The sequence below is a fragment of the Polyodon spathula genome, chromosome 15 (assembly GCF_017654505.1).
Source record: "Polyodon spathula isolate WHYD16114869_AA chromosome 15, ASM1765450v1, whole genome shotgun sequence".
Lineage (NCBI taxonomy): Eukaryota > Metazoa > Chordata > Actinopteri > Acipenseriformes > Polyodontidae > Polyodon > Polyodon spathula.
The window spans coordinates 19,969,310-19,996,542 of NC_054548.1; the positions used below are offsets into that span (position 1 = coordinate 19,969,310).

The window sequence follows — 27,233 nt, forward strand, 5'->3', positions numbered from 1 at the left end:
CAGCACTGCACACAATATTCAAGATGAGGTCTTACTAGTGCATTGTACAGTTTTAACATTACTTCCCTTGATTTAAATTCAACACTTTTCACAATGTATCAGAGCATCTTGTTAGCCTTTTTTATAGCTTCCCCACATTGTCTAGATGAAGACATCTCTGAGTCAACAAAAACTCCTAGGTCTTTTTCATAGATTCCTTCTCCAATTTCAGTATCTCCCATATGATATTTATAATGTACATTTTTATATCCTGCGTGCAGTGCCTTACACTTTTCTCTATTAAATGTCATTTGTCATGTGTCTGCCCAGTTCTGAATCTTGTCTAGATCATTTTGAATGACCTTTGCTGCTGCAACAGTGTTTGCCACTCCTCCTATTTTTGTGTCGTCTGCAAATTTAACAAGTTTGCTTACTATATCAGAATCTAAGTGAAAGGATACTAAACCCCTCAAAGATGCTTATCCCCTTAGCATTCCAAGCACCGACTAATCACAACATTAAATAAGCAGTTACCATATAAGAACATAAGAAAGTTTACAAACGAGAGGAGGCCATTCGGCCCATCTTGCTCGTATGGTCAGAGCTCATTTAAAGGGTTAAAAGTCCCTGTTCATTGATGCTGGGGTGCCCTTGAAACACATCACGCACACTTCTAAAGGGCTTACCATGCATAGCAATCTTGGAATAATTAAGTTTCTCCACCAGTCTGCCAATTTACTAACATTCAAACAGCAGAAATGGGTGAAAAAGAATTGGTTAAACCCAGGACATTAATTTTCCTTTCATCATCCTCTACGGCTTGATATGCCAATTGGTCTTGCATGCCAACTTTAAAAGGCATATGTAATACTGGCAGGCAGCTGTCTGGATTTCAAAACAACCCCTTTTAAATGGCATTCCTGAGCATTGCTCTGTTTCCGCTGCAGGATTCAGGTTTACCAATGCACATTCCTGCAACAGCAGCAGAAGTGCAGATTAGAGAAGATCACAAACCTTACACAGGCCCTCTTCAGACACTACTGCTGCTGAAGAACCCCTGAACTGACTGGAAGAGAATATCAAAATACAGTCTGATGAAGGAGAATGGGTTTTAGTAGATACATGAGTAACAACTGGTGCTCATAAAGGAGGCAGCAGAATTAATGAAAGCAAGTTCACAAGGAGTGGCCCAGGACCATAGGGTGAACTGGAGTGAGATTGTATAGCGTAATCAATAAATGACATAGTAACAACATATCAAGTGATTAATTGGGCACCCAAGAATCAGTATATCTAATACATACATGTTATCTATATGAGATATGTAAGGAAAGAGTTAAGTGCCATAAATGTGTCTGCTTTAAAGACCAGCAATTATTTAGAGAATACTGCAAAACCATATTGATGCTGCAATGAAATAGGGTGATGGCCTTTGCAAAATTAATACACTTTGAAAATAAATATTTACCTCCTTTCAAATTATATATATATTTCTATGCTGTAAAATCTCAGACAGATGTTCTGTAATTTGCACATTGAGACTAATCAGAGACAAGGAGCCCAAAATGCATGTATGCAAATGATATTTCAGAATAAAAAAATTGCCAAACATTTTTGTAATGCATCATTCTCATATTAAACAATGACATCCATTTTGGATTTTAAAACAAATTCTTGTTCTTTAAAAAAAAAAAAAAAAAACCTGATTGCAAAGAACACGAACAGCATTTCCTAGATTTGCTGATGTCGTCGTCTAAAGTCAAAGCAATTCATAACTTAAAAATGGCCACTTAATATAGAACACCCAGACTGCTCTTTCACCACTTGGTTTCTACATGGACAGTTTTATTCCAGGGTAACGCACAGCAGACTGTTAATGACATACAATTTGCAAGCCCCATCACTACTACAGTATACTGTATTACTCTAACAGCCCTTGAGATTGGGTGGAAGACCCTTACCCATGCCGGTGCGAGCCCCTGGAGCGGCTGGAGTAGTGGGAATATTCGGAGTAGGTGGACTCTGTATCCATGGCAACAGAAACCTGCCCCACTGAGTGGCGGGACCTCTGCAGATTGCTGATTTTGGTGCTGGGCAGGCACAGTGGGAGCTTGTGTCCAGTCTTGTCCAGACAGTGTGGCTCAGTCAGCAGGTTAGAGGCCGCATACTGTGATGTGTCTATTTTGAAGGCTACCTGAGGTATCCACCAAATGAAACATGAAGCTGTTGGGGGGAGAAAAAAAAAAAAGACAATTAAGGAACCTTATACTAGTCACAGACTTTCCTCAGAGAAAAAGGCTGGTACAACAAGGAACTTTGCTTCAAAGAAAACCATCTTAGCACGGCTAGCGATTCTTTAACCGATACAGCACTGTTTTGTAAACTGATAACTCATCATCATCAAACTTAAATTCAAACGGTTTATTCAATCTTTTCAAATGGGACAAGAGAGTCTCGAGGCACGCCGATTGGTTTATTCAATCTTTCCAGAACTGCTGTCAGATCATTGCCTCGTTTTGTATTCTGATTTCCACAAGTGCACCTCATCCCTACAAAATGGCATGTAAACAAACCGTGAAACAAGCTGCTCTTTCTCTTGCTACAAAAAGTTGTAATACTGCATTACCCCACTTTACTGCTAGGGTGACAAGTGTGTAATGAAACAAAGTTCTGTCACAATTAAAGTGGCTGTTATCTTAAACTCAGAATTTATTAATATACTAGTTTGCTCAAACTATATCAGAGCTCAAATATGTCAATTTATGGTTGGAAGTAGTAGCAGAAACATCGCTTACAGATCAACATGTTGACAAATACCATTAGAACCAATGATGACGTAGATCAGTGTTCTTCACCAATTCTCAGAAAGGGGCCACTTTTGCCGATAAGACATCAGTGTGAAGTCCGCCACACCGCCTTTTTCACATTTGTGTATTGTCAGGGGCTGCACGTCAAGGGTCGCACTAAAGTCCACCAGTGGCCGCAGGCCTTGCAATGAAGAACACCGATGTAGATAATATTAGTCTAAACACTTGTCCATTAGACTTGTTTCTTCTAGTTTCAGAACAGTTGAGGACTGTAAATAAAACAACTATGCTTTCTGATAATATAAAGTGTGCAAGAGGCTAAACTGTGGAAGAAGATATATCCAGGCTCCTACACAGAATGGCAGGCAGGATCTACCTATAACCTGTGTGAACTGCCCCAACAGAAAATGCTTAACCTACTGAGCTGCAAACACTCTACGTGTGTTCAAATCAACCGTACTACAGGACAAGCAGCAGTGCATGCAATCCCCAGCTGCTGCTTGACACAATTCATTTGACTACAGCGGGTAATTTATCTGCAAGTCTCTTGTCTACAGGACCAATACTAAATACTGTTTGAGACCTACTGTAGCTGGTAATCCGATACAAAAAAAACTTACAGGAACACCACACCTATACGGCTACAGAATAAAATGGTCATTTTAAATCTGGATGATAGCGAGCAAGCCATTGCGATTTGGAGGGTATAGTATCTCTACTATTGTACTAGGGAAGAAATCTCGTCTTGGATATATATAGCAATCCTCTCCCAAGTCAGCGCCAATCTTGCTGAGTGATACCAGCGAGTCCTGGAAAGTTTGTGAATGGCATTTTTGACCTGAACGCATCAGACCCCAAATAAAAGTTTGACAATTCAATGGCGTATCTTGGTATCCATCGGAACATCTTACCGTGAGACTGGACATGATGTAAACAAAATGTTGAATTCACAACAAATAAAGCTGCTGTTTTATCTGCAAGGCAGGGAAACTGACGCCAAACAAGGCTAAATGTTACTTTTTTCCCTCTGTCATAATGAAGCCTCCACTCTAAATGTTTGTCTTCATTTTTTTTTTCATAATTACATTCTTTATGATTTACTGATTTCAGCTCTTTCCTTTTGGCTTATTGGTTGCTTAGTTGTAGAAAACCCGATTTGTAAAAGATTTGCCGCGGGAATGAGTATCAACACAGCACTTCAGTACATAGTCTCAGATTCTGACACTACAACAAATGACACACGGCGGTAAAGTTAGGATTAGTATGTTGTTATGTTTTTAAAAAAAATGGTTGGTAAAATTAATTATTTTCAGCCTTTTGACACACTGGCCCATTTTCCTTGATTCATAAAACAGAAGCCATATGCACTATATATATTATACTAGTTAAACGTAACCATCCCAGTCCGGCCTGTGGTGCTTCATAACTACCGGCCAAACTGAGCTCTCTACCAGTCCCGGGTCACAGTTAATGTCGAAACCTGAATCCAATACAACAGTGCTATTAGCGTTATCGTGGTGTGCTGCAATAGTAGAAAGATAAGGTAATGTATTTTGTTTAATTGAGGCAGTGTACCAGCACATCTCAGACAAAAGCCGACTACACTTTAAAAAGGTACTTTTGAGGGGCCCTCACTCAAAAAAAGGAGGCCCATATATGCAGATCTTGTCCATATGTCTATAGTTTTTTTTTTTTTTTTGTCATTTTGCTGTTGGTCTGCTATTTTTGCGCTGGCAAATTCCTTTGTGTTAAAAGGGGAATTCAGGCAGGGAGGTCTCATAAAAAGTTCTCAAGTCTTTCTTTGAACTTCCCATTTAGAATGCACAGTATTTGTGGTGCTTGTTCTGTTAGCAAATTAAATCTAAAATAAAGAGCGAGAAATGGACCTCACACTGTGACAATCTATATAACAATGGTATCACCTTTTACCAAACAATAGGCAGTGGAACCTGCTGAACCCTTGATTCTTTAAGGATTCATACCGAAGTCAGGATCATAGGCAGGGACAATGCAATCAGTGGTGCAACTGGAAAGGAAGGGATGTGCTTTCATAATCACAGCAGGACAAACCAAGGCAAAGGCGGCCAATTCTTTTTTTGTTTGTTTGATAATGACCAAATCAATGCACACATAATATCTAAACATTAACACAGGCAACCTTGCTTTAAATCTACATAAACATACCTATCTAATAAAACTGCTTCCGGTATTCAAGTTCAGTTTACTTTAGTATTCAGAGCTGTTCAAAGGATGTCAGAAACAATAAAAAATCACCAGATTGGCAAGGATGAATTTCACGTCAATGGTAATGTGTGGTTTTGTACTTCATGCAGCAAGGCTGTAGATTACACTTGTAGGAGGACCACTGTAGAACACATGGGAAGCGCTAAACATAAATTGAATGAAAGGAAACGTAAACAAGACAAAGCCCAAACAGCAGTTGAACGAACACAATTTTTTTCAATTTTTTTTTTTTTTTTTTACAACACAGGGAGTTATTTGTAATATCTGAAGATTTAAAAAAAAAAAAGTATGTTTGTTTTATTGATTAATGGCACTGGTAAGCTTGTAACTTGCTGAAAATTTCAAAGTGTAAACACTTTTGCTTCATTTATTTATTTAGCAGACATTTATTCAAAGCGACTTACACATGTTTCACTAATACAAGGTTACAGTTCAAGAACAATCCAAGTTATAAACTAAAAAACAACACAGAGACACAACAAGTGTAACAAGATCAACAATAAATACTTCCTGTGTTAACTGTTACCCAATAGCACTGTTTGCAAGTCCTATAATGTGGCAGGGAATACTGATTTTAGCCCTTTTACTTTATTTGCTGAATAATGCAGATTTTTTCTCTATCTGAAAATTTCATTTTTTTTATTACAAAAAACTAGGATCCCAGGTTATTACAGTAATAATGATGTACTTTGCATTGTGGTTTGTGGTTTATTGGTTACATAAAAATGTGCAAAAGGCAGTCTAACGCTTTGAATCCTGAAGCACAGATAATAACTGTACTGCTGATTAGAATGTGATCCTGAGGCTACTTCACTAACCTTATTCATTTCTTCACTTCTACAAGAGAGTATGGATTTATTTTCTGAATGAGCAGTTTGCATTTGGTAGAAATTAAGGACTGCCTCTAGAAACTATTTATTAAACTGGAATTTGTGGCATCACATATCAAATGTGGGTAAACCATTGCAGAGTATAAAATAAAATACATGTACACACACACACACACACACCACACAGTAGTACCACATGCACAGTTTGGCAGAGACTACAACTTCGAGCTGAACCTGCAGACGGCGCCGATTCCAAAGAACCAGTACATTTTGGCTCAGACACCACAGCGTCACGCTGTTGTGCCGAGGCGAAAGCTCCCAGGGCAGCAAGTCATTCAAAAGCACTGGCTTTACGGTGCAAAACCTTTTTTTTTTTTTTAAATAACTGTTGGGCCTCTCAGCAAGACTGTTTTAGAGAGACAAGGTTTACATTTAAAAAATAAATAAATAAATAAATCCCCAAAAACATGAAAAATGATGCACATACGGGAATAATACTTACAGATTTCAAAAAAAAAAAAAAAAACAGACCCCGGTCACAGGTAAAAATGAAGTGGGCCAGTGCATTTTGCGTGTTGTGTCCACAGCACTCAATTTATTGTTGCTAGCTTAAAGGGTAATGAGATATTAGCAGTAGCATTGTAGATTTAGATATTTGGGGAAAGCTTAGTAGACAAGACCTCAATTTGGCCTTCTATTCAGCAAACTTCACCCATAATGCAAACACCAAGAGGTGTTTTCAAACTGGACCTAGTTTGCTATACCTTAAAAGCAAGCAACACACTGTCTGACCAAGAGATTTGCATCCTCCAGAGAGCCACTTACAGTAGTGGTTTCTCAAACCTGCACTAGAAAAATGCAACCAAGACCTGGCTGACCACTTTGTTTCAACTGAAGCCTGAAGGAGCATTTTCAGGAATTTGTTTCAAGACAGGTTTTGGTTTTTTAGACATTGTGTACATAACGTATTTGGGCTTGTAGATTCCTGGATTCAATCAGTTTTGATTTAATATTCAATTCCAAAATCATTTAAATTCTAAATACTCTTGCAAAAACACACCCACTTATGTGCCAGAAAATACTTGATATAGTATGGATGATGCATCATGCATTAATGATGCCCTCTAAATAATAAATACTTCCGTCTCAAACCAGGAATTTCCAACTAAAATAAACGATGTAATCAAATCTACTAGTTTATGGAGGCAGTCCTGACCTTTACAGGGACTAAGGGTGTATTCTTCACATTTCCAAAAGAGCTGGCTGACTAATTTACAAGTGTACTTGTTCCTGGCCAAGATAATACAGGAGCCAGCGCTTGTTTTTTTTGACAACTAAATTGTAGGAATTTATTTTCCATGGTAACTGGAGAGCAATTGGCCGGCAAGGGATTGTCTAATTTTGAAATGCATATCCTTGCAGTATCGATTTACTGTACTCCACAGAATTTCTGATTGTTAAATTACAGCAGGGCATTTCATCTTTGAGTATTTATGTGCATTGAGTGTCACAATCAGGGTTTTCAATTCCGATTCCATTTCCAGTTCCTTTTTAATTCCCAATTCCAGTTCCTTCAAAGGAATTGGAATTTATATTTTAGAGACATAATTGTTGCGATTGCTCAACTGCTTTCATTTAAGCTAATTTAAATTGACAATCAGTGACTTCAATGTAAACTTGTTGCCACTATGAGAAGCTAATTTTATCAGAACACTGCTAATTGAAATTCTGATCAAGGATGTGTCGAAAATTGATTAAAAAGGGAATGGGAATTGTAATTTTGGACATGTAAAAAAAGGAACTGGAAATTAAATTAGAATTGTAAAACAGGAATTGATCCAATCCAGGTCACAGATTGAGTGTTCTTACAGTATACAGGGCTGAACAGTGAAAGATACAGTATCTCTGAAAATCAAAGTATAGCTTTTGTCCAGCTGCGAGGTATTGTGCACATTACTTCTAAAATGTCAAAAGGTCACACAATCACTATGAACAGGAGGATTATGAATCTTTTTTTGGCACTGGTATGCTTTCACCAGATTAGATTTAGATTCAGGGGTTTTATCCAGGGTAAAGTTTAGCAGTAATGGTATTGCTAATATAAGTACAAAATTACTCACTGTGTTTGATTCCAGTGAAAAATAAAACAGAACAGACTCTAGCTTTTCCCACACTGCCCTATCAACATGCCTCAAACCTGCCCTTCAAGGACCTCCCATCAAGAGATGAGAGACTAGTAGTCTCCACTCATGATAAACCCTTGGCCTGTCAAATTACCTGCAGAGGTAACAATTAGTGCTAATAGCAGAGGTGTTTTTCTTTTCTAAGATGTTAACGTCCTGTCAATTATGTACTGAGCTGAGATGACTAGGGCAAATTTCACTAATTAGTAAGCACCCAAAATCAGATCGAAATTACTTTCAACCACTCATGACTTCTGGGCTGAAACTGAGCAAAGGGCATAGAGATAGAAGCTGTCCAATTGCCAAGCCACTAAGCTTTAGAGGAACACTGCAGCTTTACTATCAATCGCTACAACGGAAACATGCAGCACTACAGTCAATGGAAACTCAGCAAATAAATACTAAAAGAGATGGAAATGGAAATAGTAACACCCATTACAGTATACAGCAGTTTGGGCTATTCCAGGTTTTACTGCAAGCTTAAAAAAAAACAACAAATCAATCCTGTAACTGATCCAATCCAGCAGCAGGGGTTATTGTTGTATTGAAAAGAGTGACAAATCAGCTGACTTGTGGACACACGTGAAGACCGTCAGATACTGGATTTTACGTCAAGATTTTCTAGCAGTAGAACAAAAGAAAAAAAGGTTTAGTTGCGAGCGTCCTCAATAACTTTGCCATGCTCCACACAACCCTAGCATACGATACACCGTGGAACCTCTTCTAAACAAGAATTCTCGGAAATCCACTATGTGTAAATATACACAAAGCAGATTAAAAACTGTATGGCTGGGTAGAATCATGCTGGAATATCAGCAATGGCCAACATTTTAAGCCCTGGGTGCCAATGAAGATCGACTATGTGGCTACGTTTGCCAAGTGTCATTCCAGAACTTTAATCTTCAGCCAATAATTATGTGCTGTAAGAAAGACAGTGTGTTGACAAGAAACGACAAAAAACAGCAAACAAAAGATGTGCTGCAATTAATGAACATTTGGATCATCACTGGAATCAAAACAACAGTTTGGATGGAGTCGTCTCTTGATTACTGATTGAACAATAATCCTGTGCTGTACACGCTTCCAACTGAAACAAACACAGACAGTAACAAACACTACAGCAACCTTACTCACGTCTACCATACTCAAATTCCTCTTAACTGTGTAAATGTAGCAGCACAGGTGGCAACTAAGAAATAATGTCACCTGATGACTAGCTATAGCAGGCCTAGAAGTTCCTTTAAAACAAAATTAAACTGTGTAAGACAAGCTTGTTAGGCCTACTGTCCACCCTTCCTTCATTTAATAATGTATGTATACAAATCCTAAACCTAGCCTATGTTTGTTTGTTTTTGTGAAAACCACATACCACACTAAAATCTAATCACACACTAAGTATGCGGTAACATGAGTGAGGAGCAGAAAGAAGAAACTGAAATGCAAACCTTTCTAAAAAAAAAATTATTAGAATAAAAAAAAGAATTGCATATATGGATACTGTATAGTCATGCTATAAAAGGGCCAGGGAGTCCAGGACAAGCAAAAACTGAGTTGTAGCACATTATATTATATTTTACATACTTTCACTCTTCAAAAAACACAAAGAAAACTTTTTTTCCCCACATACAGTACCAATCTGCCTTATAAACAGGCTTATATTAAACAACAAAGCTACTGGTTGTCAAATCTGCTCTCTCTAAATACTGCATAGCTGTCTCAAGAGCTGACAGTGAAAAAGGCTCTAGGCTTCAGAAGTGTTGCAGACGCTGTGTTCCTCAGACAGATACTGGTTGCAGAATGCAGTCTGGTTTTGCAGACTTCAATGCACCTTATGTTGGTTCAATAGGCTTCCCTATTTATCTAAACCAGTCTAGGCAGTCCGCCCACTGCTGATTGGGCTTTAAAACATGAATTCTCACCCAACCAGAATATGTTTGTGTTTAACTCAGCATGTGTATATCTGTGCTGCCCCATCATACAATGTCCATGGTGGACTGCTTCAACAGGGAATAGACACTGTTTATCACACTGTATTACACCCTTTCAAAATAATCATGTCAAACAATTATACAGATAAAGAAGCGACAGTAATGCATTATTTATTAGAACAAGACAAAGACAGTCAGATTCTACAAATAATCATATTCGGTGATAGGACGTATTTTTAACTATCAATATATTGTTCTCCAAAAAAGCCAATGCATCGATTCATCAATGTTATGAAAGGGTAAAAAAACAAACAAAACAATCTCAGTACAGCTGTGGATTACTGTGTAACATTGCAAGTAATGCTTTCAAAAATATTATGCATATTAAATTGATTACATCAGTTTAGTAATTAAATATATTAAAAGTATTGTTTTTTACCTTATTTGTGTTGATTTGTACCAGTTGGGGGTCAAGGCAAAATAAAAATAAAAAGTTGTTTAAATCCATAACCAGACAGAGTAACAACCAATCAAAAGAAAACCTACGCAGGACCTTTTAAAGAAATGCAAAACTGTAACAGCAGTGCCTTTCTAAAACACTGATGTAAAAGACAACATTTCCCTTTTTCATCCCTACCCAACAATTGTGTTTATATTATGAAGTAGTTTTATGCACTGCAACCTGTAAAAATGGTTCCACTGCTTCCTGCATCCTCTTTATATAATAATAATAATAGTAGCAGTAATAATAATAATAATAATAATAATAATAATAATAATAATAATAAATAATAATAATGTGGAGGTCCCATGTAGTGTACCAGCAGAACAGGGTTTTAGCTGTCAGAATAGAGTACAGACCAGCAAACGCTTTCTTACGTAAGGATCAGCACAAAACATGACAATTTCAATGGAAGCTCCTGAGAATTATTAAGATTTTGATTTGGCAACAGCATGAGTAATTTGACTTCGGTGTTAAAAGAAAAATTACATAACTTTTAAACAGCAAAACTGTAAATAGTTCTGTTGTTGGCAGCTACCCGCAGAGACACTGGTACATGTTCTACAACACTGATTTTTACATTGTGAATGGGGGATTTTCAAAATTATTATCGGTACTGTTATTTATACTGTGTACTGTTTTGCATGTTAAATTCATTAATCTGAAATAGTTACACTGGAAATATAATGTAACTATGTTGATCCAATATATAAAAACACAGATGTTATGGTTGAAAACGCTGATTTTGAGATGGTATGCTTTTTACAAATGCATATTTTTAAAGGCTAGCGGGGGGGGGAAGCGGAGTTAGCATTAAGATTCAGTCAGACCCGAGGGGAGCAGAGCTCTGCAATTAATGCACAAAATAACTGCCGATTTCATAAAGAAAACCTTTACAGAAAAACGATGCACTCACTGGCTTGACTATCGACAGTTGTCAAACGATACGATGCATCGCCTCAGCCTTAAGAACGTATCATATAGAGATTTTAAAATTGGGGGTTTCGGGCTAGGAACAGAGAAACGGTTGGGAATTAAGGGCAGACAGACTTTGAGGGAAAGAGCCACTTCTTAATACAGACTGCTGTTGAAGCAGAATAACTTGTTATAATGATGATATCAAAGTTTTTATATCAGCTACACTACTAGGAACCAGACAAGCTAAAACAGGCTAATTTCTCTCATTCTTATTTTTTTCTTAAAGAAAGGAAATAAAGTTATCAAACTCAATAAATATTGGATAGAAATTGGATTATTTTTTGCTCCACGTTTAAAATATTGGTTTCACTAAGACAATTTGCACATAAGATAGAAACTTAAAAAGACCACTTGCAAACGTCCAGTTCTTCCAGTCGAATACTTCAACATAGTTATTGATTCACTATTCACATTCCACAGCTACCTACTTTAGTTGTGCCAGCTCTGCATATTTTTAAGCCCACTGATCTGTATTTCTACATTTCCGACTGTTCTAAAAGATAAAAAAAGCCCTGATTTATCAAGATTTTTCCACCATTTATTTTGTGAGAGGTAAAATCAAACTGTGTAAAAAAAATAAATAAGAATAATAAAAAAAGTTAGAAGGCCTACAAATAAAAGCACAAATGAAACCACGGAGTACAGTAGCCACTGCGTTGTTATTTTTCTTAACGTTATGTATACATTTTGAAGCGTCTAACTTATGACTGTGTGAAGCTACATTATTTCTTCATACTTCTTGGCAGGTGTGGAAGTAGTTTAAGCGAGGCTCTGATTTTCTACAAGCGGATGAACAGCTAAACCCCCTTGCATATACGGCACAGTAATGAAGAAAAAAACAAAAGCTATATGAAATTTCGCGGCAACAACCGTTACATATTTAGCGCACTTAATTTCAAACATGAAGAAAAAAATAATAATCTAATTTCACCAGGGGTACGCACGTATTGCAGGAGTATAACAATGTCTTGGCTTTTGGGAGGAAAACTTTCATCCCATAAAGAAAGCGATGCTTTTATAACACTGTTTTTAACATAGACTGCCACTGCTTTCTACAACATCTCTTGTAAAAACACTGTCAAAAACAGAATGTTCATCAATTTCTCCTCGCTGTTCAACGCCTTTTAATTGCCTTCCATCCTACCCGCAGTGAGCTTCGAGATGGACACGAGTAGGAAACTCCCCGGTTGTTTTATTGGCCTAGCTATATCAATGTATCGTTACCGACACGGAAACAACCAAGAATTATATTTTAAAGAAAGTAGATGTCACCTGAACCCCAGCATCGCAACAGCGATGAGGCGAAGCTGTCAAACTGAATACCAGGGAACGAAAGGGCATTTTCTGACTTCATTTAAAAGAAAAGCACACGGTGTCGTTACATGCAAAAAATAAATAAAACAATTATTTATAGAAAACCTACACACACACACACACACACACACACACACACACACACACACATATATATATATATATATATATATATATATATATATATATATATGTCAGTGGATTATTTGCATAAACGTAAAATATATGTTTAATGTGGGGCTACTGTATTGTGAGTGAATCTCACAAGCAGGAAAGGCCTTTTCCAATGTACACGGTGTTGCTGCAGTGACAAGAGAATATTAAGCAACCATTCTGCCACAACTCAAAACAATTGCACTACGCGGCACATATAAAAAACAAAATCAACCATTCAAAACCAATAATTGCTATAAAGGATTTTAAAGAGTTATATTATAATAGAATAAAAAGCAGCCCATCCCACACACGGCAAATCAAACAGGAATATGTAACTTTAACCCTCAAGCATCTGCAACTACATAAATAATAATTAGAATCAAAAAAAAAAAAAAAAACAGTGTCTCGTGGAGCTGAAGATTACATTTAGTGCTGACAAACGAAAACAGAAACTCACCTTTTTATGTAAACAACAAACACCAGTCCAGGGCTTTATCGCTGTAAAATGCACACAGATTAAGCAGCTGGGGACACAGAAACTAACCCGGATAGAAACCGCAGGGATCGATTTTACACAGAAAATAGCAGGGGGCAGCACCAGTAACATAAAACATGAGAAAAGGTGTAGTGCTGTTATTGACCAGTAGGGGGAGGTGTGTCGAGGTATTTCACAGAATAGTTTCAGTGTTACAAGTTAGAGCGCTGAGAAAATTCCAAAAGGCAACGTGTAATGTACAGTATAATAGTTTCTGGTCTCATCTAAAATAATTAATATTCTTGTAAAATAAAACAAAACAGCTACCTTTTAAGAAAATCTGAAAAAAACCTCAAAACTTACAAAAAACATATTATTGTTTCTCATTTAAGTTTTATATTTTCAGCCTATCCTTCAGTACAATGTATTATTTAACAGTCATGTAGGCTAAATTAAGGTAATTAGAAATTATTCAGAAAACCAGAAAAGAAACATATTATGCCCAGCATGCGAAGGCATATAGACTTGTATTTGTCTTTACTAGGGTTTCAGTAGTTCTACATGGTCACTTAGAGTTTATAAAGGATTTGGCCACAATGTGTCACATGGTCAGTCAAGTGTTACAAAACTCCAAGTGGTTTCAGGCAAGCCTTGCTTTAAAATATAGGGATCCGATTATTCTACTTAAATCTTTAGGTAAACTAGGGCACCTCGTGGCTGTGTAGTTTCTATGCTGGGTTTGTTTGGACGGCACTTTTTTTTTTTTTTTTTTTTTTTTTCATTTTGTGCTGACAATTATAATCGCCTAAATGAAAATGAAGCATTTAACTTATTTTATTTATTACTGTTATTTACGGGGACATATTCAATTTGCATTACTAAGCTTTGTATGATCTTTCTGACAGTTATTACATGTAATGTAATTATTTTTAACTTGTGGAAAAAAAGACAACAACAACAACAACAACATAATAATGACGTATGATATTAAAGACAGGTTTAGATTACAGCCAAGATGTGAAGAAAGCATAAGTATATTTATGAGCTCAAGTCAAAAGTGGAGCTTTGAGATGCTAATTAAATCTCAGACAGATTGAAATAGAAGGCAGACTGGATTGTATAATGCAACGATTGTTTTCACACAGATAAGAGAACCTGAGGAGCTTTAGAGGTGCTCAGTACCTTGTAGTTGCTGGATGGTATCCCACTTACTAATATTATGATAGATAAGCGTGAAGGAGCCAAGAGTGAAATAGAAGGCAGATTTGTATGCTGCAGTGAAGGCACAGCTGCTGAGGGCACCAGGGGAGTATTAAGGATTGTCGAGAATGAAGGACTGCATCGGTTTGTTAAAATTAGAATTGGCTAGCTATTTAGTTCTCTGTGAAGGTGACAAATATGCCTTTAAATTAAATAGAGTGGGAAGTTGTTTGAAAACTGATTGGAAATAGACAAGCATTATCTTTGTTTGAGATAGAAATATCTTAAATAAACCTTGTTTGATTAAAAAAAAAAGGACAACGTTTACATAAACGTGGGGGCTGAAGTGCATTTCCACAGCAACTCACTTCAAACTGTAGGCGTTTCTATGGCAAGAAATGTTTTTGGTTTTTGGTTTCCTATTTAAATCTCCAATTATAACATGAGCGTTTTGCACTGGCACTGGAATTGAAGAAGCAAAATAAATACAACCAAATCCTAATTTACTCGAACAGCGTGACTGCTGTAACTCTGGACTTTCCTAACCGAGAAAAACGAAGGCACATAAGCATGTCCTGTCTTTAATTAGCTTCTGTTTTTTTAAAGGAGAAAAGTCAGTGGTTGTTACAAAATAAGAAACAAACAACCAGAGAATGCTTAGGAGACCTTCAATTTTTGAATGCTTAAAAACATGCTCCATTTAGGTTGTGCATTTTAAACAATGCCCTCTCCACCAGGGGCCATTTGAAATTCTGGCTTCACAAGACAACTGAACATACTCATCCATCAGCCACCCAGCATGATGTGTGGAGCGCTGTGTAGTCCTCCAGATGAGCTATGTTAAATAACAAAAAGAAATGTCACCCGAAGAGCAAAGGCATTCACCCTAATGTCTAGGCAAGATTCTCCTGAGAAGCATCTTCCCCAACCAAGCATGAGGACGACAGGGCCTCTTAGGAACTAGACATCAGTATCAAAGAGATTATAGGGCAGCCCCGTCCAGCTGTAGAAACCATGTGAGGCTAATTCTCACAATTGAATCTAAACCAGCTAAAAAGAGGACCAATGACCAATTCATTTCAAGAAACCAATTCAAGAAAAATCCACATTTCTCAATTTCCCTTATAAAAGTTTACCACAGTAAATTTGCACAGTAATTTTGCACATACTTTCCCCACATTTATACTGTGCATTTATGGTTCCATAGTTTAGCATTGGTTTACCGTGTTTTTTTTTTTCTCTCTGGGCTTTAATGCTTACCTATGCTTTCACTATGCTGTATTTCACTTGGCTATACTTTTAGTACGGGAAACTTTTATAAGGGTTAACATGGCTTTCATAGACATAATTATTCCAAAGCCCCAAACTATACCCTCCTTGGTCTGCATGGGATTAATTACTTTTGATAAAAATAGTAACCATGTGTTTTGTTGGCATGAGGGTTTAAGCTATTTGGCAATGCAGTAGCTGTTTGATATAGGTACTATAGAAACGTGAACAGTTGCACAAAATAGAATCTCAAGGACAATTTTGCTGATTCAGAATGGAATTTCCCCTGTTCTATGCATTGCATTTAAATTGATTTGTTTAGCTCTTAAAGGGGAAATAGGTAGATTTCCCTCAGACTGAGCTGTGTGCTTTTGACATGAGTAATTGTGCAGTACTTACAGCTTCATTTACAGCCTCTTGACTTTTCGGTTGTGTTAAGAATTTTCCTAAAGCACTTAAATCTAACGATCATTGGGTAGTTTTGTACACATCTGGCACTGGCAGTAATTCAAAAAAAGACATGATTTAATGTGCAGAGCCATCTAGTTTAAACTGCACTTCGAAAAGATCAGTTTCACACAGGGATGTTGAACAAATTAAAACAGCAAGTGCATGCTGATGTATCGTTTGAAAGCAGTAGGCAGTGTGAAAGTGTAACAAAATTCTTTGATTTAGTCAGGTCAACTGAAAAAAAGAGTTTCTGACAGTCCAGCAATTGTCACTTCAGCTGGAACACATATTTCTCAAAATCCTAGTTATCTGACTAGAACCCTTTAAAAGATATCACATGAGCAGTCAATGATACCTGTTTCCACACCCGGCCCTTCTTCTCTTCCATACTGGAGCTGCTGAAGGAGACCCACATATCATCAGCACATGCATCACTCTGTCTGTCATATCTGACTTGGATCCCAATCTAGTGAAGCACAGTGTCTGGGTGGTTAAAACTGAAAACCTGTTTTAAGTTTTAGCCTTTGTTGAAGTTCAGAAAATAAGTAAAAAGTAAATTAATTTGAGTAAACGTTCTTAAAAAGGAAAAGAAAAAAATCATAATTGGTTTTGTTGTAGTTGTTGTTGTTGACGTTTTGTTTTCATTTGACAGTCACCTCTTTCTTTTTGTTTTCATAGGCTGCCTGAAGAGTCTCCTTAAAGAATTCATTTTGTACACTTCAGCAGCTTGTGCTAACCCGTCTTGTTCTGGCATGCCCAGACCTGACATGTAAAGCAACAAGAAAACATACTCCTCTCACATATTAATTAAACAGGCTGCTGTGTCTGAGGAATTAGGTAAATCTGCTTCCCAAAAGGGAGCTAGCTATGATGGGGCATTGGGAGTCTTTGGAAATGTCAGATAAATTCTCCTCTGTGTTAGTGCATTAAATTGTATATCATGTTTGTGATTAATGTAGGCCTACTGGGTTTACCAGCAATTAGCAGAAGGTCTATAATAAAAATGTTTAAGCACACATGGGCTCCAAAACATTGACATCAGTAAATACCACATTTCTTTAACAGCTGTTGTGCATGGCTATTAACAATTTTTGGGCTATAGTATTTGTAGGGTAATGTTGAATTCTGGTCCTGGCACAGAATACACAGTGCTCTTAGGGGGCGCTGTTCAAGCCCATATGTGCAAATCACATGGTTAATTAACTTTGAGCAGCTTTAAAGCTATGTGTCTGATGCCTCAGACCATTCATTCAGCGTTATACTAATCTGTCATGTTAACCTCATGGCTTTTTCAGTGCAAGTATCAAAAAGCAAGAATTCAGCATGGGGCAAGAATGGTGAGTGCAAGGCCTGTTTTTGAACTGGATTTTTAAAACAAATCCCTGGTACTGTCAAACACAGATGATAATTAGAATAGAAAATATGAAATAGCAGCTAATATATAAACAGCCAGCTGCCCAACGTTTCAATATGTTGTACATATCTTTCTCAAGGGAGCCTGTGTTTGAATGAAAACATTGGAGGTATTTATAGGTGTTTGACGGCATGACAACTACTTGTTATTGTTTATATCCAAATCCATGATTTATTCTTACATGATGTAATGGTGTTCTATAGATTGTGTCATCATTTGTACTTATAGCTTTAACTCTATTTTAATTCTAATAAACATTATTATGCATGCACAAGTTTTGAATGAATTTTGTTTATTTATTTATTTAAATGTTATATATTTATTGGAGTTAATTAGTTCATTCTTTTCTGTTGAGTCCTGCTGGTATAATAGTGTTCTGTCTATTTATCCATTTACTTTCTTTAATTCTTCTATATGTCGCATTGTCTAATTTTGGCTGTTCTAATACTACAAACTTTACATCATTTATGTCATGTCCTTGACTGTTGAAGTGCTGTACTATTGGTTCATTCATTTTTTTATTTCTAATTAGTGAAAGGTGGTTCTGAATTATTTTATATAAAGTTGTTCCAGTCTCGCCAACATATTTTATTTCATCACATTTTTCACAGGCTATTCCGTAAACAACATTGCTATTTTACAGTAGGTATTAGTTTTTAGTGGATCTGTGTTGTTCTTATGTTTAATGATATTTTTGCTTGTGCCCATGTATTTACACACTTTACATGTACTTGTGCAAGTATTTGCAGAACCTATTCTGTCAATTATTCTTTTATGTTTACTGTGAACTAAAATATCACCTAAATTAGTTTCTCTTTTGAATGCTACAACTGGGGCCTTAAGAAATACTTTTTTCAATGTTTTTTAATTATGTAGAATCCGCAAGTGTTTCCAAACTATCTTAGAAATATTGGGCCAAAGTTTAGAGTAAGTCATTACTAATGGGACTCTTTTGACCTTTTTATTTCTATTTTTATTATAGTAGATCATCTCTTTTTAGTTTATCCGCTTTTCTTAACTCTGTCTCTATAGGATTCTTTGTATCCTCTTTAAATATATTTAAGCTTTTTTTTTTTTTTTTTTTTGGAAACTTCTACATTGCAGATGTCTGTGAACGCTCAAATCCAGACAAAATGTTGTTGTTTTTTTAATTGTATAATATTTCGCTGCATGGTTTTATATTACATGCAATTTAACACACTTGCAATAACAAATAAAAAGTAGTTGTTATATAAAAAATAATATAATCAGTGACTCCTAAAAAGGGAATAAATCATCAAGTTTTATTAGTCTGGAGGACCACATGAAAATGGAAGACTCCTGCGCCCACTTGTGGACAGAGTTTCATAATGTTCAGTGCTGGTGTCCCTCCATATACTGTTGCTTAATTAGTAATGGAAGGAACGTGCATAATGGGCACAAAGACCAGATGACTGTCAAAATGAAAACCTGCTATTCTGGTTTCCATATATATATAATTTTTTGTAGTACAACAGCAGACATTTTATCTATTTTATCTAGCCTAGCCTATTTATTTTATTATGCCAATCATATTCCTTTAATGTAATAGGAATCACAGTATGGGTATTAATATTGCCCAAATAGAATAAATGCTCTGAAATCACATAACTAATGCAGGATACTAATTTAAAATATAAACAAGCCTTTTGAGAGTGAATCATTAGGTGTAAAGTGGAAATGAATAAATTGAGGAAAAAAAACACAGCCTTGTTATCCACCAGAGGGCAATACAATGCCACAATCCTACCTTCAACTGACCCTTGGATGTCATGGTGAGTCATCTCAAAACATATTTATTCTACATGAGATAAAGGCCACATTTCCTTCTTTCACATTTTCCTCTATGCTTTGTGATTCATCATTCACACCGCTGTAATTTTAACAAATATGAAAGTGTCAGCTGTATATAATAAAACATTAGCTTAAGAAAAATAAATTCTACAATAAATATACTACTACTGCACTATTTACAAGTGCAAATATCCTGAGAGAAATAAAGTCACTGTAAGGGCACTACTAGAAACAACATACAGTAGTTGCAGGAATGAGTTTCTTTCAATTGTTGTTTTGGAAGGCAGGGTAGCTGAATATTTTATTCCTGTCTAAAAATAGTCTTTGCCTTTGCACTTGCTTCAAAGTAGGGCCCTACCGGCACTAAGTGATCTTGCTTTGTAAAACGGAATGAATTATTCATCTCTGGTAGTGACTTTATAGACAAAAAAACTATGAACCGAGTCACCAAGAGCACAGGTGGCAGCAGTTCCAGAGGAGCCATTGGCAATCCTTTATTTTATAAAAGCCAGTGGCTCTACAAGACCCATTTCTCACTGAACATAATATAGTAACTGAAACTTTAAATGCAGATATAATAATAATAATAAATAATAATAATAATAATAATAATAATAATAATAATAATAATAATAATAATAATAATAATAATAATAAATGTGTGGGTATGTGTATGCTTGTTAGAGAGTGTGAGTAGACATTTATTTCATTATGGAAACCAAATACCCAAAAACATTTTCATTCAAATGGTAAAGGCTGTAGATAAACCCTTTTGATTCTACCATTTTGCTGAGCAAACATAGGTTAAGCATTGCGATTGTGAAACTGTCGAACACAATGCTGGGGTATAAAAATAGCATAAACAGCCAAAAAATAATTTTAAAAAGTGAGGGATAAAATTAATATTGAATACAGTGCATTGTATGGAGGCTCTTCATGTTAACAGATTCAGTAAAGAAGTGAAATAATTCAGAGGCTAGCGGCATCAAACAGGATGGGTGCTAGTTGAGGGAACAGACATCAAAATGGAGCTGCTGTGCACTCACGGGTGACTACAAAGGCTCATAAAGGGGCAGTAGCTCGCTTCACTCCATATGGATTGAGAAGACTGTTTATTTGATACCTGCTGCTTTTAAGACTTTAGGCTTTGTGTACTGTCATGTTTTGGTTTATCCATGGCAGTTACATGTAGAAGCATTTCCTAATATATCTTATTATAAGAGCTGTATATCAATGACAAAGGTGGATTGGATTTATATGTCTTATACTCAGAAAACTGCTATTTACCATGAGAAAAGCATTTTCACTGAGGTTTGGTCTGACATAAAAAAAGGAATGTGATCAATAACTGGTAAAACTGTGAAATATCAGAGTTATCTGAAGAAATGAATTTTTCTTATTAGAATCAATGTATATATTATTTTCTGTTTTGTCATTACCTAGGTGATTCTGCCTCTCAAACATATCTTCACTCTAAGTAAAGCTAGAACACCAGAGTGTAACCATTAACTCATCTCCCTACAACAATGGCCCCAAAGGATGTCTGTTTTCTTAATGATGTATTTTTTACATCAACTACAGTAGAAGAAGAGTATGGCAGGGGAATAGTTTAAGTATTACACTTTGGCATACCAGCTGTTCCTGTTCAACGTTTTCATTTCTAATAACTACAGTAATATTTGAAATTAATCTATTACGATTCTGTTTTCATTTTAAAGAGTTTCCCTGTACAGCACTGTGGAGCACCTTCAGGTATCGCTGTCCCCTGTGCCGTGGTAATATCCCTTTCAGAGATAATATTTAACTTCTTGTTTGTGTCGTTCACCTGCCCTCACAGTATGGCATTTTACCTTCTGAGACAAATTGATTAATCATAGCAATGAGATAGTATATAGGGCTTTCAGGATATAAACAGTTCTGAATATATAAACAGGGCTGAATGCAAAATGAATTACTTCAGAACTTAGAGGAAGTGCATAAGATATTCAGATGTTATTCCTGTAGTATATAAATTTGAGGCAATTATTATTATTATTCCATCCATCCATTATCATTAACCGCTTCATCCTATAGAGGGTGGCGGTGAGCTGGTGCCTAACCTGGCAGGCACAGGGCACAAGGCAGGACTACACCCCAGACAGGACGCCAGTCCATCACAGAGCAACACACACACACTCACTCACTCAGAGGGCAATTTAGAGAGACCAATCAACCTGACAAGCATGTCTTTGGACTATGAAAGGAAACCGGAGTGCCCTGGCGAAAACCCACCTGAACATTCAAACTCCACACAGGCAGACCCCCGAGCCGGGAATCGAACGTGGAACCCGGAGCTGTGAAGCAGCAGCACTAACCACCTTTATCCGAGATGACTTACAGATGTTACAGGGCAGTACAGGGTTACAATACACAATTTAAATACAGTATAGTTTACAGTAAGTGCAAATAATACTACTAACAGGATGCAACAAGTTAAGATTACAAGAAGTTATATCTACAATGACACTTTAGTGGTGCAATAGTGCAAGGATAGTGCATCAGCTGAGGCTCTAGCCATGTTATCATTAGGATCAACTAAAATCTCAACTTTTGACAGTCGATTACGTGCTACAAATCAGATACCTATCAAAGATATACCCCCCCCCCCCCCCCCCCCCCCCTCAAACTAGGTGGTTTACAAGTCATGAAACGGTTAACTGCATCCACTTTATACTTGATCAGGGGCTATTATAGCTGTTCTCTTACATTCCATTACTGGTTGTTGATTTGCTTATTTATGTATTTATATATAAATGTACATTCTTTACAGTAACTTACATTGGGTAACTGAAATATATTGCATAAACTGTATTTTCCTCTTGGCTCTGCTCTCTCTTCCCTGGGTGAGGCACAGGCACTGCATATGAGTTAGGAGCGGGACTATCCTTTTTCCTGACAAAGATATTGAGAGGAGAGGAAGAGGCTTGAACCCAGTGAAAGGGCTTCTGGCAGAGACAAACAGAGCAGCTCAGAATATGGTCACCATATTCTGAATAGCAATAAAATGGGGCAACTCTGCACAACAGGAGCAAGACCATATAAGGCTTTGAAGATCCTTAATGAAACTGTTCTAATACATCTCTACAGGGATGACACTTTTCTATATGTACTGTAACACCCTTTTGTAGATATCACATCTTTATATGGCTGGTCCTTTTTGTTGTAACGTCATCAAGTCTGTACATGTGAAATGTGTTTGGAGAAATAAATCCCCTGCTTTAACACTGTTTCTGGATATTACCCTGTCATAAAACTGAACTTTCAAATATTGATTCATTTGAGCTCAAACTGTCCTCTTGAACTTGGGGTTTAATGTAATTGTACCGTATTCCAGCCTGTTATTGATACATTGTTTCTAATTTACTACAATGTACTTGTATTTTAAACCCTTACCACCAACTGGTTTGAATGGGTACTGTACATCAGTTCAGGCATTTCATTGGCTGAACAATCAGAAACACGCATTAAACTGTTTGTGCCTTTTTTGTTGTTGTTCTAGCCCATTTACTTTATTTAAATGTGTCATTATTTTTTGTGTCTGCTTTAAATCCGTTTTCTTTTTTGTATGCAAGTATTGCATTTACCTTTATGTTAACCTTTGGCAGTCCACCCTTTCATAGAAAGTTTTACAATTACTCACAAAGAACAGTAGTTTTCAGTTAACAAAGACTTCAGTGACTTTGCTTCAATGCCTTAAAAGAACATTCTAAAGACAATCATCAGCTGTCTAATGCCCATCACGGCTCTGTTGTCGGAATTGTGTTACTTTATTTGTTTAGTTGTATTTCTATTGTGTGCATTTTACAAGAAGAGTACCAACTGGAAAGATGCATCATCTGGTCTACAATATGTCACTGAATAAATCACCATAAAGTAATAAAAAGCAAACCAGGTTACAGAACAGGGTGTTAAAAAACAGATCAGACACAGGCTCTGTCTTATTCTGTTTAGCAGTTTTAAAATGTATTTAATAGAGTCTCTGTGCAGATGGTCCCCATTCAAGCTGGTTCATGCTGGCTGTCTTGCTCCGAGTTAGAGTATTGAAATCATTCAATTTATTTTAGGAGATTGATGAATCTGTCCCTGTGGACCATCATTAAATGAGTTTTGCATTTTTTCTCATATATCCAGAAATATATATGTATATACTTTTTTTTTCCCCACCACTGGTGCAGATGGTCTCAGTATGAGCTGTTCCCTGTATCCAGTGTCGAGGTATTGTGAGGTTTGTGTTTGTTCAGTTTGAGAGTTAATGAGAACAGACTGACTCTTTTTTCCCCTTTCTCCCCATTTCCATCTGTTCCAGACAAAGGACTGTGAGGAGGAGAAAGCTGGGTCCCTGCTGGTGAAGAGGGGAGGAACAATACAGCCCATCCTGGGGCTACATTACAACACATGGATCAGCTTTTATACTGAGCAAACCCTTTTAAACACAGAGCAAACCTAATGGGGGGACAGCAGCCTGAACACCAAACAGCACAGTAAAAAAATACATCAGCCCTATCTGGCTATTGCAACAACATATGGCCATTTTTTAAAAGTATAATGTTGAAAAAAGGGGAGCTTTACATTCAAAATAAAAAAGACAAACTAGTCAAATAATAATCTGGAATTCTTTTGTGCATCACAGCATATGGTCAGTTGTTTGCTATTACATAACATAATCCTTAGTGAAAGACTGAGCAATATGGCACTCTTTCACACGCACAGACACGTGTGTCTACCACTGTCCCTCCTGTTCAACACTAGCACTATCCAATTTGCTTGAACATTATTTATTTTTAATTTTTTTAAAACAATTGGTAAAGCAAAAACAACTTTACATATAAAGTTGATCTGTTAATTTATGGGCATTAGTTAATTTGACTGGTGAATTAATCAATCGAAATTTTTAATAAAGTAACGATCTTATAGCAGTCTTCCTGCATAGTAATACTTAAAAAATAAATAGAATCTAAAAATAATAATCCCAATTGGATTTTTTTTTTAAGTATTTCTATTACTGTTTTTATTTTAGTAAATGTAACAAATTTTCACAGAACAACCATTGTTTTGTGCCACTGTCACATACCTGACAACACAAGACAGCTGATCTGCATTTCCAGCATCAGCTGTTTTATCTACTATTACAGCTATGTGCCAGCTTCCTGTACTTCAGCTTTTATTACATCAAGCAGAACCTGAGACACAGAAGAGATAACGATGTTCTGAATCTTGTTACAGGTACCTGAGAATACTATGGCTATTGACAAGTGATTCCTTAACATGCTGTTGTAGTCAGAAATCAGAGAAAGTGATTCCACATAATTACCTCTATTTGAGGAATTGGTGCCTTCATCGTGCCCTCTGAAAGCCATTTCTTGCTTGTAAGGTAAAAAACAGAATCAATCAAACGTTTAAGAACCTCACAATTTTTTCCTACTTGCTCAGTATTATTTGCTCATGTATTGTATCCCTATGCTTTTGCTCATCCAGTTGAACATCAATCCGGGTTTGTCCAAAAGTTTTGAGTATAGCAGTGGCTCGCAAGTGACTTTAGGAACGCTTATGTCTTTGTGCTGACTTCTTTGGACATTATAGATTGCTATAGCCAGTGCTGTTCTGTATCGCCTTTTCTGTACTGAACGAAAGCCAGTTCCAGCGGTATTATTTTTTTTTTAATTGACAGCTACTGGTAAGCCACTGATACCTTTAATAATTAGAATTTTGGAAGTGGCAAGTATATGTCTCAGTTGTCTGATGATGTTTTATTTTACACTACAGATATGGTATATTATTGAGCAATCCCAGATTAGCTTAGTAACTTTTCAAACAAAAATAACTTAGCACAATTTAAAACAGTGTTACAGATTGGTTTCTGGTGTGCAAAACAAGTTTGAGCATATTTGATATGATCCAGGTAACCACCTAACAACACTATTTACTGTATACAGACTGCGGTTTCGGTCCCACACCCTATTTCTTGTAAATACAGGAAGTAAAAGTACAATTAACATAAAGTTTGAATTCTCAGAATGGCCCTAACTCCTGAAATATCAAGATATACACTTATATAAGTATTAACTCAAGCATCCATTAACAAATTAGACCAGGGAATGACTAGGTGAAACATACTGTTCCGAATTACGCACCACTGCTAACCAGATGCAGAGTATCCGAACTGAGCTGTTTATTTTAGCTTTAGACTTTCTTTTCCATGCATTGTCCTTGTTATATTAACTGAACACTCCATGAAACTCAATGCTGCTGCTTTGTTAAACAGATACAAAGCTTGATATAATCAAACTTATTCTATTAATTCAGCTGCTTAATTTTGGTTTAATCATACTTTCTCTTCATACATTGTTCTTGCTGACATCATTAATTAATTAATCAGGATAAAAATGACTTGTATAAAAAACTTGTAAAACCAAGTACCAGTGAAAGGTGTGCAAAACAGGAACCTTGTGTGTCTGAAGAAGCCAAGGTCCCTTAAAGATGAAAAATACCACCTCAGGAGTGAAGATTAATAGTACCCAGAAGAAACTGACAGAATGTGAGACACCTTACACATCTCAAAACATACGTGGTGCATTAGCATTATCAGCAGAGTCTGCAAACCCTGTTTGCCTGAAACCTTCAACAGGTAGAAATGACAAGGTGTCTTGCCAGAGTGTTTGTTTAGAGTCACTTCTTCCAAGATACCTTCAGTGCTGAAGCTTTTTTTTTTTCTGGAAATTCTTGATATGGTCTCAGTTATTCCATATGGCAGTCACACCTATGCATGAAAGAAGAGACATAAAGCATAATGATCTTCAGTTGTTTGAAAGTGCGCAGTACCTAATACTTGCCCTAACCAGACCCAATGCACAATGTATACTTTTCCAATGGTGGTGTTGGGCATTACTATGATGAAAATCTAACCTGTATTCACCTAAATGCTTTCGCATTGTTAGTGTGCAACAATTGCTGCATTGTTGGTACAATGCTATTTAGCTGTAAACTGAAGCACAGTTTCATTGTTCACAGTTCGGGGGGTTTTAAGGCTGTTTTATGCACTGCCAGTACATAGTGCACTGCATTTACTAATTATTTCCCTTAACTATGAGATGAGATTAGACACTCTAGATCCACAAAAGCAGACTGACTTATCTGCATTGTAGTTAAAATTTGCGCTTTCACCCAGCCTCCACCCTGTTACTCCAGTTTTTCGGAATGAATACCTTTACTGAACATGTATGAAATACATACTGATATCCCTGTACTGATATCTCTCTGGAACAAGTTTCTGGATATAAGGAGCTGAACGAAACATACATGTTTACAGTTATGAATTGGATAAGTGGGTGTCTATGTAAACATCCTGGCACTGGAGGAAGGCAATAACAGCTTGGGGTATACCGAAAAAGGCCATCTTCATAGGCTGTTGCCAAAATGAGCGAAGCTTGGTTTATTCATGCATTTGCAAGGGTAGTATGTTCAAAAGTTGTCTGAAGATGCACGTAAGCCTTGGTACCTCAAAACCTCATGAATTCTGTAAAAAGGTGTAATAATATTATCCACAATACAATTAAATACAGGGACACAAAACTGGAGTGGGCTTTGAATAGCCTCTGTACATGTTTTTTTTTTTTTTTTTTTTTTTTTCCATTACAGAACACAAAGCAATCTTAC

The 27,233-nt window shown here is 36.6% G+C and overlaps 1 protein-coding gene across 1 annotated transcript in view; it reads right to left on the reverse strand.

Annotated features, from left to right (window-relative positions):
* Positions 1-13,483, reverse strand: part of LOC121328096 (vang-like protein 1) — a 43,071-nt gene extending 29,588 nt beyond the window's left edge. The window contains exons 1-2 of the mRNA XM_041272582.1: positions 13,379-13,483; positions 1,941-2,202 (exon numbers count right to left, since the gene is read on the reverse strand). Of these exons, the coding sequence (XP_041128516.1) occupies positions 1,941-2,011 (71 nt within the window). The 5' untranslated portion in view covers positions 2,012-2,202; positions 13,379-13,483. The remainder of the gene's footprint in view (positions 1-1,940; positions 2,203-13,378) is intronic.
* Positions 13,484-27,233: the final 13,750 nt, after the last annotated feature.